Below are 20,969 nucleotides of genomic sequence, written 5' to 3' on the forward strand. Positions count from 1 at the left end.
ATGAAATAAACAATAAATTGTTCCAAAATACCATTATGTAAAACCCAACATATGGATGTCTGTTTAGAGCTAATGGTAAAGCTCTGATTTGTCTTATTGTCTTTCGTTCCGTAGCACAATGCATAATAAGCACAGACATTATATATGTGCAGTAGAAGCACATTACATGATGAAAACAAGTCATAATGTGCTCATTTTTCAAATGATTTTCATGAGCTTTACTTTTTTGTCAACGCTAAAACGTGCGTATCATTATATACCAAATGGGGGTAAAAGCCCCAAAAACGTTTTTTTTTTCACTATTTTCATTATTATAATTTTTTTTAATATATGCAAAGTTTTAAAAACTAAATTGAAATTATCTTCTACATATCAGTAGAAACATTTGACTTTGACATTTTAGTGGTTCCAGTATATTTTGAAATAAATATATTTTGTTCATGCTCATGTTTTTTAGGCTGCCATCCAATCTCAGCTGGATGGTGTCCGCACTGGACTAACTCAGCTGCACAGTGCCTTGCTTGACGTGAAGGACATCCAGAGCTCGCTGGCTGATGTGAGCAAAGACTGGAGGCAGAGCATCAACACCATAGAGAACCTGAAAGATGTCAAAGATGCTGTAGTTCAGCATAGTCAGCTGGCCTCCGCTGTGGAAAACCTTAAAAATATTTTCTCAGGTAAGTATTACTCAAGTGTTCATTTGAAGTCTGATTCAGAGACTTAAGGAGCAGAGCTATGATCCCTGCTGTCACGCTAATCTACAAACATTACTTGCCTCATATTAATGCATAATCCAGTTTGAGATATTGTCAAAAATATAGCATCTCTTATTGCAGTCCCAGAGATTGTGGAAGAGACCCAGCAGCTTATAGAGCAGGCAGAGCTGCTTCAGGCCCACAGGAAGCTGATGGATCTAGAGAGCTCACGAGACGACCTCATGTATGAGCAGTACCGTATGGACAGCAGGAACACCAGTGACATGCATCTCATTTCTATATATTTTGAAGATGTAAGTTTGACCAAAAGCAGGTGACCATCTTTGCGATGCATGTGCAAATTTTGCTGCGTAGTATGTCTGGGCAACTAATCGAAATTCAGTCATGATTTTGATTTTGGCTTCTTACAATCATAAAAACATCCTAACCCAACAAAATAATTGATGTGCAGAACGGTGGCTTGCGTGTGTATATGTAAATTCCTATCTTATCTTTCTTCCCTGAGCAGGCTGTTTAATGACAACCTAGCTGCTGTTTACTATAAAACTAAAGACACAACAAAGAGAATTACATCATATATTTAAATGCAACACATCCTTTGTTATATTTATTTATTTATTTTTCCTTCCTTGCTGCTCTTCTAAATCACTTGATTCTAGGTTCAGCGGTTGTCAGATGAACTGGCCAAACAGTCGTGGATGGTTCTGCAGAGGGCCATGGTTACTGTTCGTCGTGATCCCACCATGCTGGTGTCAGTGGTTCGCATTATTGAGCGTGAGGAGAAAATCGACCGGCGCATGGTTGACCGTAAAAAACAGACAGGCTTCATCCCTCCTGGACGACCCAAAAGATGGAAAGACAAAATGTTTGAGGTGAGAAGAATTGTTATTTCGTCACGTGATTCGATCAACTTTGCTCAGGTTTCCTAAAGTCCAATAAATATGTGTTGTTATTTCATCACTGAACCAGTGGGAATCTTACAGCTGAAAGACTATTGTCTTGATTTTATGTTCTCAATTATATCATTTGCAATCGCAATCATGGTTATCAAAATATTTTCTAATGCAGGTATTGGAGGGCACTGTCAGCACCCGCATTGAGGGCACACAAGCAGTGACAAGAGAGGCCGATAAAATGTGGCTTGTTCGTCTTCTGGAGATAACCAGGAAATATGTTTTAGAAGACCTCATTATTGTCAGGAACCTTATGGTTCAGTGCTTCCCACCACATTACAACACCTTCAACAGGTATCACATGAACATTTTCCTCCACCATCTGTCACTTCTAAGAATCTACAAAATACACAAATGATGCCAGGCCCATACCTTTTTATTCTGAATAGAAAAATCTACCAGGCTACCACATTATGAAAAGTTTAAAAAGAACATGGATCTCTGCTAAAATGGACAGGAATACAAATTAAATGCAAATTTGTTTGGCTGGAAGTTGCTGTTGTTCTCTGATATGAACACACGGTCTTGTATTCATAGTTGTGTGCATATTTCTTTCAGGTTTTTCAGGCTTTACCACAATGCTGTTTCCACTCGTGTCAAAGAATTGGCATCTGAGGACTTGGAGGCTAATGAGATAGTGTCCATGTTAACCTGGGTCCTCAATACATATAAGAGGTACTGGCCATACAAATACACAATACCTGTGACTCATATACTTTGTTTCTACTTTCTACATTATGGAACATTTACCTGTTAAACAGCATACTGATGTTTTATTTGTTGGTAAGAAATGAAATTCGAGCTGAGCTTTAGGTGATGGTGAGTTGCAATGTTTACGCCACGTTTGAGTCAAGGTCAAATTATGTTGAAAGCCAAGGAACAAAAGTGTTAAAAAGTGGCATTTGCAGCATTTTTGAAATTTTTTATTTTTTTTGGGCTGACAGTATTGTCAGTTATTGACTACAAATGAATTAACCACAAACACAATATTGAATGTGTTGTCATACTCATCCAAGATCTTCAACATTGCATCCATAAGAAAGAGTCCTCCAGAACTGAGTATGACATTGAATGTATACAATACGTATTCACAAAAAAAGGAGTAACACAATACATGAATTGTTTACTTTGATACTGAACTCGTGTCCACTTTGTTTCACAATGGATTGTGCAACAATAACCCAGTGTTGGTCTGGAGCCCGACACTGCCGGGTTCAATCACTGTGCTTCTTGTGTTTGTGTGTGTTTCTTAGCGCCGAGATGATGGGCCATCCAGAGCTTATTGCGGAATGTGACATCAACCAGCTAGAGCCACTGCTACCTCAGGATGTGGTGGATGATCTACTCAGCAAATATGTCCAGACTTTCACAGTACGCATTACAAAATAACCATTAATTGATTAATAGAGGAATATTGAATCTGTTTAGATTTTTCTTTTTCCTACCTATTAAACATTGCACTTCTGTCAAATATATTATATTGCAATGTGCGTTCCTATCTGTGTCCCCAGTCGAATATTACCGGCTGGCTGAGGAAAGCCCTTGAAACAGACAAGAAGGACTGGCAGAAAGAAACAGAGCCTGAAGCTGATCAGGATGGGTACTACCAAACTACACTGCCTGCCATTGTCTTTCAGGTACCGCCCACATTTTTACACACATCCAGTTATTCCCCAAGAACATTAGAATGGCAAATACTGTGTACAAAACTTCCTTCAGTGACGTCTAATTTATCACTCTGATTCTTATATACTTCTTCACAATGTTAAAAAAGTACATCTATTGGATGTAAGTGTATTACATTTCTCAGTCATAGTTTATAGCCGTGCTTGAACAGCATTTTTTATTCTGTGTCATTATTCTATGCTTTGTCAGATGTTTGAACAGAACCTGCAAGTAGCTGCTCAGATCGATGGGGACTTTAAAGAGCAGGTTCTCAAACTCTGCCTGAAGCAGATGAACTCATTCCTCATTCGGTAAGCTTATCATTGTTACCACGTCGTCTTATTGGCTGTCTAGCTCGGAGGTTGTTGTGTGATAAATACAAATTATTTTACGAGGATGTTCGAGAAGTGTTGAATTTACCAATTTGTCCATGCTAAGAGAAATGTGTGTGGCGTGTGTAGGTACAGAGAAGAGGCCGTGGGCTATAAAGAGGAACACCTTCGAGATCGGCAGCTGCCTCAATGTTATGTGCAATACATGATCGCCATCATAAACAATTGCCAGACATTCAAGTAAGTGCTACGTAGCTAGCTATTGTTACTTTGGAATTCTTTTGTGGATCCTTGAATCATTCTTAATAATCGCATCAGCATTAGACAAAGGCTGCAACATACCCATTATTTTCTGTCATTATTATCCAAGTACTTTCTGTTGACTCGTTTCCCAATTCATCTGTCACGGGTAGTATTTGTTTATGTCCAACGTTATTGTTTAGAGAGTCCATCAACAGTCTAAAGAGAAAGTACTCTCAGTCCTCGGAGCCCACTGACAGTGATGCTGCCATAGAGAGAACACTCAACGAGGTGGCCAAGGAGGGATGTCAGTTCCTCTTAGATGAAGTCTTCTTGGACCTTGAGGTAGGAAGGTTGTCACCTTTTATGTGATGGAAGTAATGAAATATGACATGTGTCAAGATTCAAAATAACACAGTACATAGAATATCTCAGATATCAACAATTTGTCATTTCCAGCATCACCTCAATGAGCTTCTTACCAGAAAATGGCTGACAGGCTCTGATGCTGTGGACACCATCTGTGTGACAGTGGAAGACTACTTCAATGATTTTAACAAGATCAAGAAACCCTTCAATCAGGTAAGAAATGTATCTTTTTTTTTTGATAGATGACTATTAATGTGACAAATTTACTATATATTTTTAAAATTAGAGCTATCTGACTCCAGCTTAACTGTTTCTTCCAAAGTTTTGTCTTTTTTTTGGACATCCAAAAGGTAAGTGTGGTTTGCACATCTGTCTCAAATAATCTTGTGCAATGAATGCAGGAAATGACAAGTGAAGCCCTTCGAAGGGTTGTGGTAGACTACATTAAGGCTGTGATGCAAAAGAGGATCACCTTTAAGAATGCTGATGAGAGGAGGGAAGGAGCTGAGAGAATGATCAAAGAGGCCGATCAGTTCAAGTTCCTCTTCAGAAAACTGGCTGCCGTGAGTTCTCATGAAATCATACCTCAGAAGCGCTTTGATGTGTGATGCGCTCGCAACACTTGTATGACAATTGTACCTATAATGTTCCTTATTACTTAAAAGATCTGCTTTGGAATGTAAGGAGGCGGTTTATGGACAATGATGATTATTGTGTTGTAGGGAGAAGACACAGATCGCCTATGTGGTGCCATTGTAGCCATTGCTGAAGTCTTTAAGCTGACTGACCCGACACTGCTCTTCCTGGAGGTTACTACCCTGGTTTCCACCTACCCTGACATCAGGTACCAGGGCTTTTTTTTTTTTTAAATTGATAGTGAACTCCTCGGTGGCAAGGTCCCGGGGGTGGATGAGATCCACCCAGAGTTCCTAAAGGCTCTGGATGTTGTGGGGCTGTTGTGGTTGACATGGTTCTCCAACATCACATGGACATCGAGGACAGTGCTTCTGGATTGGCAGACCGGGGTGGTGCTCCCCCTTTTTAAGAAGAGGGAAGGGAGGGTGTGCTCCAACTATAGAGGGATCTGGAGAGGTGTTCCGGGCATGTCCCACCGGCACGAGGCCCCGGGGATGACCCAGGACACGCTGGAGAGACTACGTCTCTCGGCTGGCCTGGGAATCCCGCCGGAGGAGCTGGTAGAAGTGGCTGGGGAGAGGGAAGTCTGGGCTTCCCTCCTAAAGCTGCTGCCCCAGCGACCCGACCCAGGATAAGCAGTAGTAAATGGATGGATGGACAGTAACTTGAGTTATTATAGCATTTGTTAAGTATTTTACTGTGATTAGGAGCAATTATTATTATTTTTTTATTAACATAATGGAAGCATTAATGCCTTAAAAGAAAATAGGCACATTTGGCTGTATGTGTTTATCAATTACCGGTGGTATAATTCTCTTATTACTTGCACGAACGTAACTAGACGAATTTTGTTCTAACACATGATGAAAAACAAGTGCTAGAATGCGACCAATTTGGTTGCGGTCTCAAGCCATGGGCACACAAACAGTGTCTGAATTGCCATTTGCAAGTGATGCAATCATAATTCTTTTCATGGCACTGTGTGTTTTGTGTATGCTTTTCTACCACTTTTTTCAAAGCTCTGTTCCTTGTAAACCAGGTGTGTTAAACACATGGGCCACATCGTAGTTACTATTCCCTTTACAGGGCCATTTTTGACTGTGAAACCAAATAAATGTATAATCTCATATTAAATCAACACCACTAATAATTACTCATTTCAAGTCACGGGCCAAAATATGGCACATTTGAAACATTACATTTGTTTAAAAAGAGGGATTGATAACAAAATGCTTGCAATATCTCAATGTGTTGAAAAGTAAAGACAATTTGCCATTTGAGCAAGAAACATAAAGTCAATGCACATAATTTGCTTCCACATACAATAATATGGTGGACCGGATCTGGCCCCCGGGCCTTGAGTTTGACACCTGTGTTTTAAACGCTTATCAAGTATCAAAGATGTCATAATTATTTGACAAGTCATGATCATGTCATGTAAGTACTGAATGCAGAATTGCGTACTATCCCTTTAGGGAGGAGCATATCCAGGCATTGCTAGCGGTGCGTGGTGATGCCAGCAGGGAAATGCGCCAGATGATCATCGGAACTCTCAGCGAGAATAAAGTATCTTACGGAGGTGTCACACAGCCCATCTTTAAAGACATCACTGTGCCCACTATCACCATGACAACCATGACTACCATGACCTCCATGGCAACTGCAAAGCTACTTAAATAAATACAACCTTACTGTTTCCTCCTTCAAAAAAGACAACATGATGTTCACCTCAAGATACTGGGTTCTCTGTTTATTGCACCTTTTTGTTTGTTTACTTGCTGTTTAATCGCCATGCTGATCACATTAGTGCACTAGAAAATTGTCAATGTATAGTTGTAAAAATGAACAGCCTCTATAACTGTAATCCATCTGAAAATTATAACACTCAGTGAGAATTAGGACCATTGCTATCACTACCTTTTACGTTTTCTTTCCATCTGCAAGAAAATGCGAGGGAGCAACTTTTCTTCTGACATCATACTGAAACGTTTCTAATCTTCTTTTTTTTTGTCCGTCGTTTTGGATTTCACACAGGAACTGTGCTTTATATACACTACCTTTCAAAAGTTAGGGGTCACCCAGGCAATTCTGTGTTTCTTGGCAGTTTCTCGCATGGAATATACTGTGCTAACATTATTGCACAAATGTTTTCTAATATCCATTAGCCTTCCGATGCAACGAGCAAATAAATTATAGAACACTGCCGTGATAGTTGCTGGAAATAGGCCTCTATAAGCCCAAGTCAATATTGCACTAAAGACTAGAGATCTGCAGCTAGAATAGTCATTTACCACACATTAACATCACATTATCAATGTATAGTGTATTTCTGATTAGTTATCTTCATTGAAAAACAATTGAAATTTCTAAGTGACCCCAAGCTTTTAAACGTTTGTGTACATTCAGCTGAAAATGTGTGTATTTATCATATAGTATCTGTGCTCTGTCTGCAACAATAATGTGGTCCTGAGGGTATTTCTAAATCATTGGCTTGATTAAGTGCTCAATAAATTATACAAATTATGTATTGTTTGAGTTTTCCCTTCATTCAGTGTTTCCTAATTATGTAATTGACTCCAACACAAATGACAACGTAACTTTTTTTTTATTTTTTTATTTGTCATTTATATACTGCAATTCAGGGGTGTACTGCACCTCTCAGACCAACGCTATAACTGACAATTGATGCATGTGACTCTGCCAACACACTCATGTGGGTTGGATATAGTCTGGTGAGTGGGCCCCATTTGGGCAATTTTGGCCAGTTGTTTGTTTCATGGTGGCCCTATCTGGGCAACCCAGATAGGCTCAAGGTTGTTCTCATGTGGGCCCTAGCTAAAACTCACATGGGCATGGAAAGTGCTGGTGAATGGGCCCCATCTGTGTTGCGCATAAGGGGCACCGTCATTTTTGTCCAGGGATTTCATGGTGGCCCCATCTGGGTTGCCCATTCACCAGCACTTTCCATGCCCATGTGGGTTCTATTTCGTCCCTCCCAACCGCCAGGTGGCGGTTTCCCCTTGTCACGACAGCGTCATCGAGTAATAATAAAATATGCTCGTACCTAGTTCCGGCTGACGTAGTCCCGTATATAAAAAGGGAACGTCGCCAGAACACATCCTCTAGAACCTTTCACGCGCAAATCAACACGAGGGTTCTGAGTGGCAAGCAATGCTGGCGGTCGTTCGGGACTCATAGAACCGTAGTCCAATAGGAAACTTTATTTCATTTGTCCTTTCTATTTCCATTCCCTGCACTGTCAGAATTACTTCAATATCCATATTTTTACAACTGAATATCATAAATCTAGTTCTATTAATATTTATAGACAGTCTGTTGGCATTAAACCACTTCATAATGTTCTTGAACTCTTTCTCTATTACATGTAATACATTATATTTTTCCCAGCAAAAAATAGAGCGGTATCATCTGCAAACAAAATACATTTTAACAATTACCAAATGGTTGTAATATCATTTACATAAAGAAAAAGTACTGGCCCCAGACGTTTGTGTTAATTCCCTTCCCCTAGCTGAACCGGTCGTAACAGCAAGTCGGACATGGATTAGCTAGCACACAAGTAAGTCACAGCTGGACACCATTCTGTACTTGAGTAAAAGTACAATTACTTGCATTAAAAAAAATGACTGGTAAAAGTACTCATTCAAATAATTATTCGATTAAAAGTAAAAAAGTACAGGCTCTAAAACGTACTTCACGAGTAAAAGTAAAAAGTATTTTTACTGGATGTTTCCTCGTGTCATATAATTTAAAGCCAATGAAATTCAAAAGATATCGTCACTTAACAAATCCTTAAAACGGACTAAATCGCCTCATGAAGCCCTTGCAACATTATATTTTTTTTTTTAACTCCTCTAAATGGTGCCCTTGGTTTAAAGATCCAATGAAGATGAAGGGTCAGAGTCAAGGCCAGAGAGTCATGTTAACTGGTGTTTAGCACCTTAGTAAAGTTAGTTTGATCTAGTTAATTTATTGATTTAAAAAAATTAACAAATTGGTGCAATTTTTTTCTCCTATAAACAGAACAATAGCTGCAATGTACGAAAATTGTTTCAGAAAGATGTTGCCTCTGTAACTTATGTTTTTTTTGTTTTTTTTTTTGTTTTTTTAAATACCACTTCGGTCAAATTTTTTCCCGAACTGACAGATTGACGGACTGACGGGTAGTGGGAAGACGGGCAGACGGATTGACAGATTGACGGGTGGTAGACGGATAGACGCACTGATGGGTAGACAGAGTGACGGATAGACGGACCGACGGATTGACGGACAGACCGACGATTTGACGGACGGACTGACGTAACGACGAATTGACGGACGGACCGACGGATTGACGGAATGACTGACGAACCGACGGATTGACGGACGGACCGACGGATTGACGGACGGACTGACGGATTGACTGACGAACCGACGGATTGACGGACGGACTGACGAAACGACGGATTAACGGACGGACCGACGGAATGACGGACGGATTATCTGTGGGTCCGTCAGCCAATCCGTATGTCCGTCGGTTCGTCAGCCCGTAGGTTAATCCGTCGGTTCGTCAGGGAATCCGTCAGTCCGGCCGTCGGTACGTCCGTCAATTAGTCGGTTCGTCAGTCCGTCCGTCGGTTCGTCAGTCCGTCCGTCGGTCCGTCAGTCCATCCGTCGGTCCGTCAATCCGTCAGTTCGTCAGTCCGTCCGTCAATTCGTCGGTCCATCCGTCAATCCGTCGGTCCGTCGTCAAACCGTCGTTCTGTCAGTCCGTCCGTTAAATCGTTGGTCCGTCAATCCGTCTACCCATCAGTCCAGGAAAAAATGTGACCGAAGTGGTGTTTTAATTTAAAAAACAAAAAAAAACAATTTCCTTTGTGCTCAAATGCTAATCTATTCCCTCAGTGTTACTACACCTCCTAGTGGATGGATCTGGAATAGTGACATAGAAACGGAAACTACTGAGAAACTATAGTTTAATCTAGAGAAAATAAACAAATACAAAAAAAAAATATGTAGGTAAAAAAAAATATGTGGTCTCTGTTTTTATCCACTTTAAATCCTAATTCAGTCTGTTTGAACATTTCTATAGACGGCTGATTTCAACTCTACATAGTCACATAAAAGTAAAAATTCAAGACCTCCAACTTGAGAAAAAAAAACATAATTAGGAATCGTTGCTGTATACAATTAAATACTAACCTTGCTCTCACAAGATGAATTCTCGCGGTATTTTTGAGTTCACAAACTCCGGAGAATATCCATCTGGCTATTGCCAGGTTACTTAAATACCTTAAAATTAAAAACAAGAAAATCCTCATTTATTTTCTTTACTGTAGATTTTACAGAAATGTGCTACAATGTCTGCGATTGGCTGGCAACCAGTCCAGGGTGTCCCCCGCCTACTGCCCAGAGCCAGCTGAGATAGGCGACTCTTGTGAGGAATAAGCGGTCAAGAAAATGGATGGATGGATGGTGTTACAATGTTTTTTCCAGGCTGTTGTGGGTGTCAAAATCAATCCCAACAATTGTTATTTTCATCTTTCTTTATTCAAGGATTTATACTAGTGTTCATCAATAACTTGAGTGAACATGACTTCACACTTGATATAGATCCAAGAGTGACTGTTTGTTTGAGTCCCACAATTGCTTCCCCACTCAATTTTTTTTATTTTTTTATTTTACCAAAATATTCCTTTTTTTTTTTAAAGTCATGTTGTATTGTTATATGTTCATGCTGTATACAAAAATGTTCAAAATAAATACTTGTATTCAATTTGTTAATATGTAATTCAAAGTAAATGTACAAAATGTTCGACTTTGTCTCCTCATTTTGTTATTTGTACAAACCAAAAGAGACTTACACACACACACACACACACAAATATTCAAAGTATTAACTCCGATTTTAACGGTGGGTAGTATGGTTTCCTGAAATTGTTACAAAGATGGATTAATGAATTTATGGATAGAACGTGTAAAAACAGCAAAAAAAAACTAAAAAAATAAATAAATAAAATTTGCTTTTTTCTATTGATTGGGTTCTTACTTACCTGAGTCATAAAAAATATATATTAATTACAACTTGAGCAACATGACAAAATCACAATAGTTACTTTTAACACAATGTATTAGACGAAAAATATCAAAAACATAAATCCAGACCCTTTTTTATTTTGATCTTTTAATTGTATTTATTATTATTATTATTATTATTATTATTATTATTATTATTATTATTATTATATTATCAATTTTTTTATGTTTTTTACATTTTATTTATGACATGATGCATAAAATAGTTTCAAACGTGGTGGTTCTCACGATCAAAGCCCCGGCATTCAAAAAGACATCATAATACAAAAAATATGCTTAAAGAAAATAGTTTTTTTATGTCTGTATTTTATTTTTAATTACAACCTTTTACAATGCCAATACTTGTTTTACAATGCCAATATTTGTTTCCATGTCAACGCAGCTTTTTCCACAATGACACCCCCCCCCCCCCCCCCCCCCCAATAACAAATCTTATTGTAAGTGTTCCATACTGTTGGATGGTTGAAATTGTACAATTTATACTTAGTTAAGTTTTAAAGTTGGAAAAGAAACTGAAACACAAATGTGTATATTTTAAAAGGGCCATGATGAAAAACGATGTTTCAATATTTTCAGTACCTATTGCGTCCAGTTGGCGGCAGGGTGTCTGGCGGAGTTGAAAAAAGCCACCGCACAGCACATTCGGCTGAAGAAGACGTAGTAACTGGACGATGCGACTAATCCAAGAAACTGTATACTGTGGCAAGAACAACCCTGTTTAGCTTCAAAGGCCTTACCACCAGGAATTCTGTGGCAACTGCACGTATCGTCTGACGTCGGAAATCGACGAATCTGTTTTAGGTAAGACGACATGAACAGTGCGCATATGTGATGTTTACAACCGTACAATGCTAAGCTAGCCTTGGACCACTATACGTCAAGGAGCTCAGAAGCTAACCGGCCACCCACGACCACATTGCTAATAAACTTTGATCATGTTTTACTGAGCTGGTATATTTAATAATCTCGCAGGTAGATTCTGAGTAGGGGAGACCTACGTCTTTTGATGTAGTTATGTAAGGTTGAAGCGGTCGCACAAAGCAAACGTCACCTACAATTTCTTAACATGAGTATTCAAATCAAATCACTTTATTTCACTCTTTCAAATAAAAGAAATGAAACGGGACAGAAAGAAGTAAAGCTTGTTTTGTCTGCCTCTAATCAACACACACAAAAAAGAATCAACACAAAATCAATGACAGCAAGCGGTCAAGACGCTTTTGGTGTTACAATACTACCAAAAAATAAAAAAAATAATTCAACTGCATGTCCTTTTATGATATATATTTTTGCAGTAAATATGCTTTTATTCATGTTTTAAAAATACAAATAGATTGAGAAGATTTTGCTTTACAATCCAAATTGTTCCATAGACTGACACCAATATTCAGTATTCAAGGGATTTGGTGTCATTGATGCAACTAAATTACTTACATTATATTGGTACGCTGTTTTATGTATATATTTTGTGTTTAAGAACATTTTTATGCGTGCATGAGTAAGATGACAAAATGAAATAAATTGCCAAAGTCAATGTTAAAGATAAATTGTTATTTTGCATGGTTTGCAAGACAGTATAATATTTAAGGTAAAACAATGATGAAGAAATAGCTCTGTGATATAAAAGTATCCAGGTATGGCAATTAAGTAACCTGGCTATAGCCAGATTCATCTTGCGAGAGCAAGGTTAGCAATTAAGTGGCGACAAGAGTAAAACAAGGCAAAAGCAATTTCAAATTTATTTAAAATAAACTGTACAATGTAATGCACACCAAATATATGCACAACAAACGCACAAACTATAATACAATCACAACTACCCAGACAAAACCTCTTCCAGGTGAATTGCACCATAGTTCCTTTTGCATTTGCACTTAACATAAAGGAGGTATGGATTTGTATTCCCCTTTGTTGCACATTTTATTTTGAAGTTTATCTGTTTAGAGATGAGAGGAGTAAAAGTTTCTCCTTTTGATGATTTTAGGGCACTGGGATAATATTATGCCATCACAGCGTGCATGACATCACTCATATTTGATAAACTGAGTTTCAAACCAAACAACTTTCCTTTTCTGACAGCCCCATTGCTTTTCTGTAGGTGCGTATAATGCATACCAAAAGAGTGGTTAAAATTTTCTTACCCCATCTATTTTCCTCTCATAATTCACTTTACTTTTTGGCACCAACTCTTATCCTACTTCATATCTCCTCTGGGATGCATTCAGCTCCATGTTGGGAGGCAAAGCGCTTTGCGGGTTCCCTTCTTGCAGCTGAACCATCATAGACAGTCAAAACAGCACTGACATACTGCTCTCATTCGCAGCAATAAATGAGTGAAGGCGTAAAACAAAACATATACGCTAATATAGATATTAATTCACCTTGCATCAGCAACATTTTAGTAAAGATTTTGTTTTGTTTTGTGTTCCATCCCAATGTACAATATTATCATTTTTCCTTTTAGGTTCCTCAAGCCTATTGTCGTGCTCTTCAGCCACTCACTATGGTGGACTACTACCAGATTCTAGGAGTGCGGAGAGATGCGTCTGCAGACGACATCAAGAAATCGTCAGTGGATAAGTTTTACAAGTTGACATTTGTAGTCTATAATTGGCAAAGAAAATAAAAAGCGTGGGAGGTTGAGTAAAATAATTCAGTTTTCTGAAAAGTGCCAAGACAAAGTCATTATGAAGCTAATGAACGTTTTGGAATATATAGGCTTCAACTAGGGCTAGGTATTGGTCGATGTTAGATTCTGACGGTATGATACCCGTGAGCAAAAATATTGCAGTATTGAAATAACATCTCTTAACTGTCCTTTTTTTTTTCTTTTTCTTTTTTTTTTTCTTTTTTTTAATATTGGGCAAATATTTGTTTTAACACGATCTATTTTATCTTTGGAAAAAAATGTCGACTGATTTAAGTCAGAGTAACCAACCACTGGTCAGTTATTTTTTGAAAAGACCTGGCAGGCTAATTACCCGCTGGCGGCACGTTTTTATTTTTAAAGAACAGTGCACATTAATAAATAGAAGAAAAAATCAGTCGAGTGTTCTGGCCTCTTAAGTTAAAAGAAGCATCTCGTTTAATTTAACTCTGTAAGCAGCCAATCATATTGTGTCAAGTCAACCTTATGCAAATGTTTTTTGGTACTTTACAAAAAAAATTGCAATTTGAAATCAACCGATTTAAAAAATAAAATAAAAAATAAAAAATAAAAAATAATAATAATTATCCAAGTCAACCAACTACTCCCTCCACTTTAACCACCCACCGTGACCCAACCCAGTGATCCCACACCCCACAAATCAGAACTGTTACAACATAAATTAGACGAAAAACAGGACTAAGATATATTGTTGAAATTCTTAATAGTCACCTCCATAAAAAACGAAGACCAGCTCATACACCGGTGAGATGGTATTAAGTCATTGACGTTAACCGTCAACCCGATAATTGGCCCATGTCTACTGTCAACACCCTCACAATACTTAGGGTATATTTATTTGTTTGACCCATTTGACCGTGCAGTAATTGTTAATCTATCTGTTTGTGTTGCTTCAACTGTGGACGTGATCAAAGGAAACCACTAATGGCATTTCATCAAGTAATTCATCATCCTGAATGCACATCCTGTTGCTTTTTTTTAAACCTCTCAAAAGATATAATTTGTTTTGAATGTATCAAGACAAGTAATCCAACAACCTCCGCCCATTCTGATGTGTAAACAATGTGGGTGTGCCTTCTTAACCAAGCACACCCGCTAGCACCTGTTAGGCCTGTTCGACTCGGTCCAATTTTGGTCGTCTCAAACAAAATCTGCTCAATCGTGGGTAGAATTATCTATTGTAGCTTAGAAAGTTTGATTGTACATATTACAATGAGACACGGGCAAAGATACAAGATGTACAAGCTGTACTGGGTGCAACAATTCTCGCTGACAGAACAACAGTTAATAGGAACACACAATGAAATTATGGTGTGCTAATCATGGCGGCCACTCACAAATCTGTCATCAGCACCAACAACAACAAAAAACAGATGTAGGCGGACTGAGTGACTCAAATAGAGACGCACTGTGGGGTTGTGTTAGTAAAATAAAGCAAGTTGTGTGTTGATACGTAATAATGTGACACCTTCAGCTCTGTTTGAAAGACATCCCAAATGGGCCACATTTCCCCGACCCTGCACGTGTATTAACACATCACACGGATTGTTATTTTCTCGCTGACCTTTCGCAGGTACAGAAAACTGGCCCTGAGGTGGCACCCTGATAAAAACCCAGAAAACAAAGAAGAGGCTGAGAAGAAATTTAAGGAGCTGTCTGAGGCTTATGAAGTGCTGTCTGATGGTTTGTAACGTCTTGATGTCACTTGAAACTTTTCAATGTGTACATTGATAACTTCATTTTTCAACGGTCTTGTTGATTTGCATTATAGGGGTCATTGTTTTCTAATTGGTGAGCTTTTTTTCCACTCAGTGAACAAGAGGAGCACATATGATCTATATGGCAAAGAAGGACTGACGGCGGGTGCTCGAGGGCGAGGTAATGTAATCATTTGACAGAAAAATGCAAACAAATATTAGACCAGTATGGTACATTTTCTGGCTACAAGCTGTGCTGAACTATCAAAAAAGTCCGTTGTTTCCTCTCAATTCTTCCTCCTAACCCTCCTATCTTGGGGTTTTTGTCTCTGCATCTATGACTGACATGGTTAAACAGAACTTCTTATCATTATTGGACTGTGCTGGGAAGGATTTGGACCAGTGGTCTTCATTACCACTCTCGTTAATGGGACGTGTGAATTTAATGAATATGACTGTATTTCCTGAATTTCTGTACCTTTTTCAACATGTCCCCATTCTCCTTAACAAGTCATTTTTTTGACAAGCTGGATACAGCTATCTCACATTTTTTGTGGGGTGGGAAGTCCGCAAGAATCCGTAAATCAATACTCCAGTCCTCCAAAGATGATGGCGGTCTTGCCCTACCTAATTTCAGACAATATTATTGGGCAGCCAATATTCAGAAACTCTTAAACTGGGCGTGTGATGAGGATAATTCAATGCCAGCCTGGGTACAAATGGAAAAATCATCTAGCCACTATTCTTTTTTGTTAATACTTATCTCGTCGCTTCCTTTGTCTTTATCCCACTTTAGGAATAACCCAATAATTTGGAAAACCATAGCCATTTGGAGGCAGTTTAGAAAATGTTTGTGGCTTCTTGGACCGTCTATTTTAACACCTTTAGTAAAAAAAACTGTAACTTTATACCTTCAAATACTCATATCGCCTTCAGAAATTGGTATGATGAAGGGCTTCGGACAATTAGAGGATTTTTATTTTTTTTATTTTTTTTAAGCTTTTTCTGACCTATCATCAAAATTTGATCTACCCAATTCACTTTTTTTTTTTCTCGTTATCTACAGGCTAGAGATTATGTCAAGAAACTGTTCCCGGAAACCTTTTTGGATGTTGTACTGGGAATAGACCCTCAACAGCGTAAATGCATTTTAGTCTTGTATAAAATACTTGATGGAATCATTTTAAAATCACTTGATGTTTTTCAAAGAAGTTGGGAAGGCGACTTACAGATGACTTCATCTGAACAGCAATGGAATCTGATCGTGAAATTAATACATTCATCCTCAATTTGTGCCCGTCATGCTTTAATCCAATGTAAGGTGTTTTATAAAATACATTATACAAATGCTTGTCTAAAATCTATCCTGCAGTTTGTGACATTTGTAATAGGTGTGGGCAATCAACGGCAAATTTTATTCACATGTTTTAAGTGTCTTTTGGAGAGAGGTTTTTAATACACTTAGCCAAGCATATGGCTAAACTGTTCCTCCTAATTCGCTTTCGGCTATCTTCGGCGCTCCTCCTGACACAACAGTATCTGGTCCCCTGAAGCAGGCCCTTGCCATCACGACTTTACTAGCTCGTAGGCTCATTCTATTGAGGTGGAAACTCCCCAGTCCCCCATCCCATGACTTGTGGATGAAGGAAGTACTTTTTAATTTAAAGTTGGAAAAACTTAATGTTCACTGAATGGTTGTATTAACAAATTTAAGGAGAACTGGCAACCTTTTCTGCTATTTGCTGATACTGTTATTCTGCTTTCTCAGGCAGGGGTGGATTAGGCTGTACCTACTTTTTTTTTTTTTTTTCCCTCCCTCCTTCCCTCTTGTGTGTGAGTGGTGTGTTGTCTCCGTATGCAGCTAGCTACTAGATCGCTGCACTGTCTGTCTAGATCTGGGTTGGGTGAGTTCAAGGGTTGGGATATTGGGTTAATAGATGTAAAATTGTAATGAAACCAAGCTGGTTATGATGTCTACTTTATGTCTTTGGGTGAAAATTAATAAAGAAAGTTGGATTAAAAATGCAAAAAAAAAAAAAAAATGTTCGGGTAACCCACTTATTTTCATGAAAGGAACTTTGAGTGAGTAAAACATCCCTGAGGTTGCATAATTCGTGGACATTCTGTCTTTTAAAGTTTTATGCTTGTGTTTTCTATTTCGTCCCTCTCGACCGCCAGTAGGCGGTGCTTAAAAGCACGGAAATCCCCCACGCGCATGCGTCACTGGAGTAATAATCCCAAAAAAGGGACATGTACACCATAGTTCCGTATGACATCATCCCCATGTATAAAATGGGATGGGAACCAGCTATCGTTCGGGACTGATAGAACCGTAGTTACATTCGTAACTCTCGTTCTAACTTCTGATACATGATGTCATGTCAGCAGCATATCGGGTAGCACTTGAGCAAACTTAAAAGCTGTTTTGCCTTTTCTTTGACTTTTTGGTGGTGGTGGTTTTTTATTTATTTTTTTAATTTTTGCTATAGGAAAATGGATAGCTGGATGGATATTCAAAAAGATGACCAGCCTCAACAAGGGGTGTTATGCTAAGAATATGAGAAGAACATAGCGTATATGCATACATCAGGGCCTGACAGATAAGGATTTTTTAAGCCAATGTGATTCTGATATTTGGCAGAATGAAATTTGGATAACTTATTAACTCATTCACTGCCATTGACAGAAAAAGACGTCAAATGATGCATTTTTGCTGGGGTGGCAGTGAATGTGTTAATTAGCTAATTTATGAAAAAAAAAAAAAAAAAAAAAAAAAAAGCCAACAAAAAAGTGTTGTTTTTTTTATTTTGGTCCCTTATATACATTATTTATCACAAACTGGATTAAGCACTTGTCATGCAGCTAACCAGACCTCTCAGTAGTTTTTATATACCGGTAATCAATATTTAACCAATTATTTGATTGAATATGTTACAGGGAGCCACTTCCACAATGGCGATCATTTCCAAGAACCCTTCACATTCCGCAACCCGGAAGATGTCTTTCGGGAGTTCTTTGGCGGGGACCCATTTGCAGACCTTTTTGGTAAGTCCAATTTGTTTGTGGTTTTCCTGATGATTGAACTGTTGATTTCAGACGTTTGCTGGCATTCTCTCGTCTCTTGTTCTTCAAGGTGCAGATCCATTTGGAGATGATCCGTTTTTTGGCAATGGCCGACGCCACCAAAATCGGACAAGTCGAAGCCGGACAGGGGGCTCATTTTTAGGGGGCTTTGTAGGATTTCCTCCCTTTGGTGCTGGCTTTTCACCTTTTGATCCCGGTAAGAAACCGACAGCAATCGTCAATAGAATTTCCTCTGTATTTGTATCTTAGATTTTATGATTTATTTTATGTATTTTTTTTATGTTTTTCCCAGGCTTTGGTTCGTTTGGGTCCATGAGCCCAATGGGTCACATGGGTCATATGGGTCACATGACGACCATGGGGAGTCTAGGAGGCGGGGGCTTCACCTCTTTCTCCAGCAGCTCCTTTGGGGGAGGTGGTGGTGGAGGAGGAATGGGTAACTTTCGTTCCGTGTCTACTTCCACCAAAATCACCAATGGCAGAAAGATCACTACTAAAAGGTAAACAATCATTCAATTAAATCCAGTCTAATCCTATTAATTTTTATTTATATATATCATCAAATTTGGTATGTTAAGGCACATCAGGTTGCAAAGGTTTAAGATCATACTCTTACCCTTTTGTGGCCTCCTTGAGTTTACTGCCCCCTTGAACACCTTCATGACAAATATTTGCTCTTGTTCATAAACCACCTTAACAACATGTTTTTTTGTAGGGTATTCCCCTTAAAATGCTATCTATATTTGATTGTTGTTGTTTTTTTAAGTGACAGAAATTAACATAAAAGTGTATTTTCCATCTCATACAGTCCCCTCCAAAAGTATTGGAACAGTCAAGTTTTTGTTTACTGAAGACATTTGGGTTTTCGATCAAAAGATAAATAGGAGGAAAAACGTGCAAAATTCCAGCTTTTATTTATTATGGTATTTTCATCTAGATGTGTTAAAAAGCTTGGTACAGAGGACCTTTTATTTGAGCACGCCTACTTTACAAATGTGCAAAAGTATAGGAACAGATGTTATTCATTAACGACGTTATTAGCTATTCAAAGCTACCTGAGCTCCTGTGGAAAAGTACCTGCCTTCCCTGTTCTTAAAACCAGAATTTACTGTTGCTAATCACATTTCTCCATGTGTCCAGACCTGTTGAATCAAGAAATCTACTAAATAGAACCTGTCTGACCAAGTGAAGTCGAGCAAAAAATGTATTAAAAAAAAATAAATAAATAAATAAATAACAAAATCTGCACCAAAATGCCATGATTTAAGAGCACAGGTCTTTTGTTGCCTGTGTTGCTCAACATAATGAGCTTTAAAACATTTCTCCAGCAACATGTACATTTACTGTGACCAGAAAAGACACATTAGTCCTATAAAACATACTCTCAAGCCAAAGATACAGTGCATAGAATATAAAAGCTACAGTTTGGGCTAACAGGATTGCAGTTTGTATGCATGATGTTAAAATGGAACGCAATCAGAATTTTTTTTCTGTTTTGTATAAATAGGGTCGCACCCCTGTGGATTTCAGCAATTTCCAATCTCAACAGTTTCAAGGATCATTGTGTGTGTTTTGTTTTTCTCCTTATTAGCAAAAAGTCACCAACAATTTAGCGGGTGTCATGTTGTGTGTTATGTTGTCCTTCACCAACAATTTAGCCGGTGTGGTGTTGTGTGTTATGTTGTCCTTCTCCAGGATCATAGAGAACGGTCAAGAGCGGATCGAGGTGGAGGAGGATGGTCAGCTGAGGTCATTAACCATCAATGGTAAAGAGCAGCTGCTACGACTGGAACACAAGTAATGAACCAAGAGTTACCTCAGCACAGACATACCAACAAACTTGAGCTTGAAAACAAACATCGGCAACAACAAAAAGCAACAAAGAATTGTAATAATAGTGTGGCTTTTTTTTTTTTTCTTTTTATGTACATACTTTAGTTGTGTTAAATTTCCATTGATGGTTTCTTCTGGCAGACGTTGTTACCTGATGCTTAACATCTGTGGATTTGGATGACTATGCATTTTGTTTAAATACGTTTGAATGGAAACTGACCTTGAATTTTGGCTAAGGTTGGTATTGACGCTTCAGTGTGTGGGACCACAATGTTATTCTGACCCCTGACCCCCATATTCCAGTATTTTATGTATACACTCGTTGTGTGTGTCAGATGGCTCACAGCATTCCAAAAAAGTCTAACTCTGCTTTCCTTGTGAATATTACAAAAGTGTCTAAATGATTACGATAACATGGGTAGACTTAATAAAAGCATCACCCCCCCTCTTTGTTTGCTTGTCTAACCTGTTTTTAGTTTGTTTTGTTTTTTTATTCCAATGCTGGTATGATGTCTTTTGTATGTTTTGTTTATTTAATGATGCATGTATACCTGTTGATGTTAAGTCTTAATGTTAAAGCTGCATATGATACACAACTTGAGTCATTCTATAAATTATCCTGTATATTGATTCAGAACTTTAGTGTACTTTGTAAACCAATAAATTTAAGTTTCATTCTG

General features: G+C 38.3%; 2 protein-coding genes across 4 annotated transcripts in view; both read left to right on the forward strand.

Annotated features, from left to right (window-relative positions):
- The window catches only part of exoc3 (exocyst complex component 3), a 17,020-nt gene extending 9,586 nt beyond the window's left edge, over positions 1 to 7,434 (forward strand). For all 3 annotated transcript variants that reach the window (XM_077536119.1, XM_077536128.1, XM_077536137.1), the window contains 14 exons: positions 458 to 677; positions 837 to 1,009; positions 1,376 to 1,588; positions 1,785 to 1,963; positions 2,228 to 2,344; positions 2,923 to 3,040; positions 3,181 to 3,306; positions 3,545 to 3,645; positions 3,796 to 3,906; positions 4,110 to 4,251; positions 4,366 to 4,488; positions 4,677 to 4,838; positions 4,998 to 5,119; positions 6,387 to 7,434. In XM_077536119.1, coding sequence (XP_077392245.1) covers positions 458 to 677; positions 837 to 1,009; positions 1,376 to 1,588; positions 1,785 to 1,963; positions 2,228 to 2,344; positions 2,923 to 3,040; positions 3,181 to 3,306; positions 3,545 to 3,645; positions 3,796 to 3,906; positions 4,110 to 4,251; positions 4,366 to 4,488; positions 4,677 to 4,838; positions 4,998 to 5,119; positions 6,387 to 6,591 — 2,112 coding nt within the window. In that variant the 3' untranslated portion in view covers positions 6,592 to 7,434. The remainder of the gene's footprint in view (positions 1 to 457; positions 678 to 836; positions 1,010 to 1,375; positions 1,589 to 1,784; positions 1,964 to 2,227; positions 2,345 to 2,922; positions 3,041 to 3,180; positions 3,307 to 3,544; positions 3,646 to 3,795; positions 3,907 to 4,109; positions 4,252 to 4,365; positions 4,489 to 4,676; positions 4,839 to 4,997; positions 5,120 to 6,386) is intronic.
- Positions 7,435 to 11,624: 4,190 nt separating this feature from the next.
- dnajb6a (DnaJ heat shock protein family (Hsp40) member B6a) lies at positions 11,625 to 20,969 on the forward strand. The gene is made up of 8 exons (XM_077536204.1): positions 11,625 to 11,808; positions 13,472 to 13,575; positions 15,249 to 15,358; positions 15,488 to 15,553; positions 18,310 to 18,417; positions 18,506 to 18,652; positions 18,749 to 18,956; positions 20,152 to 20,969. The coding sequence occupies exons 2-8, from the start codon at positions 13,511 to 13,513 to the stop codon at positions 20,255 to 20,257; spliced, it is 810 nt and encodes a 269-aa protein (XP_077392330.1). The 5' UTR covers positions 11,625 to 11,808; positions 13,472 to 13,510; the 3' UTR covers positions 20,258 to 20,969.

Source organism: Festucalex cinctus, chromosome 1 (genome assembly GCF_051991245.1).
Source record: "Festucalex cinctus isolate MCC-2025b chromosome 1, RoL_Fcin_1.0, whole genome shotgun sequence".
Classification (NCBI taxonomy): Eukaryota; Metazoa; Chordata; class Actinopteri; order Syngnathiformes; family Syngnathidae; genus Festucalex; species Festucalex cinctus.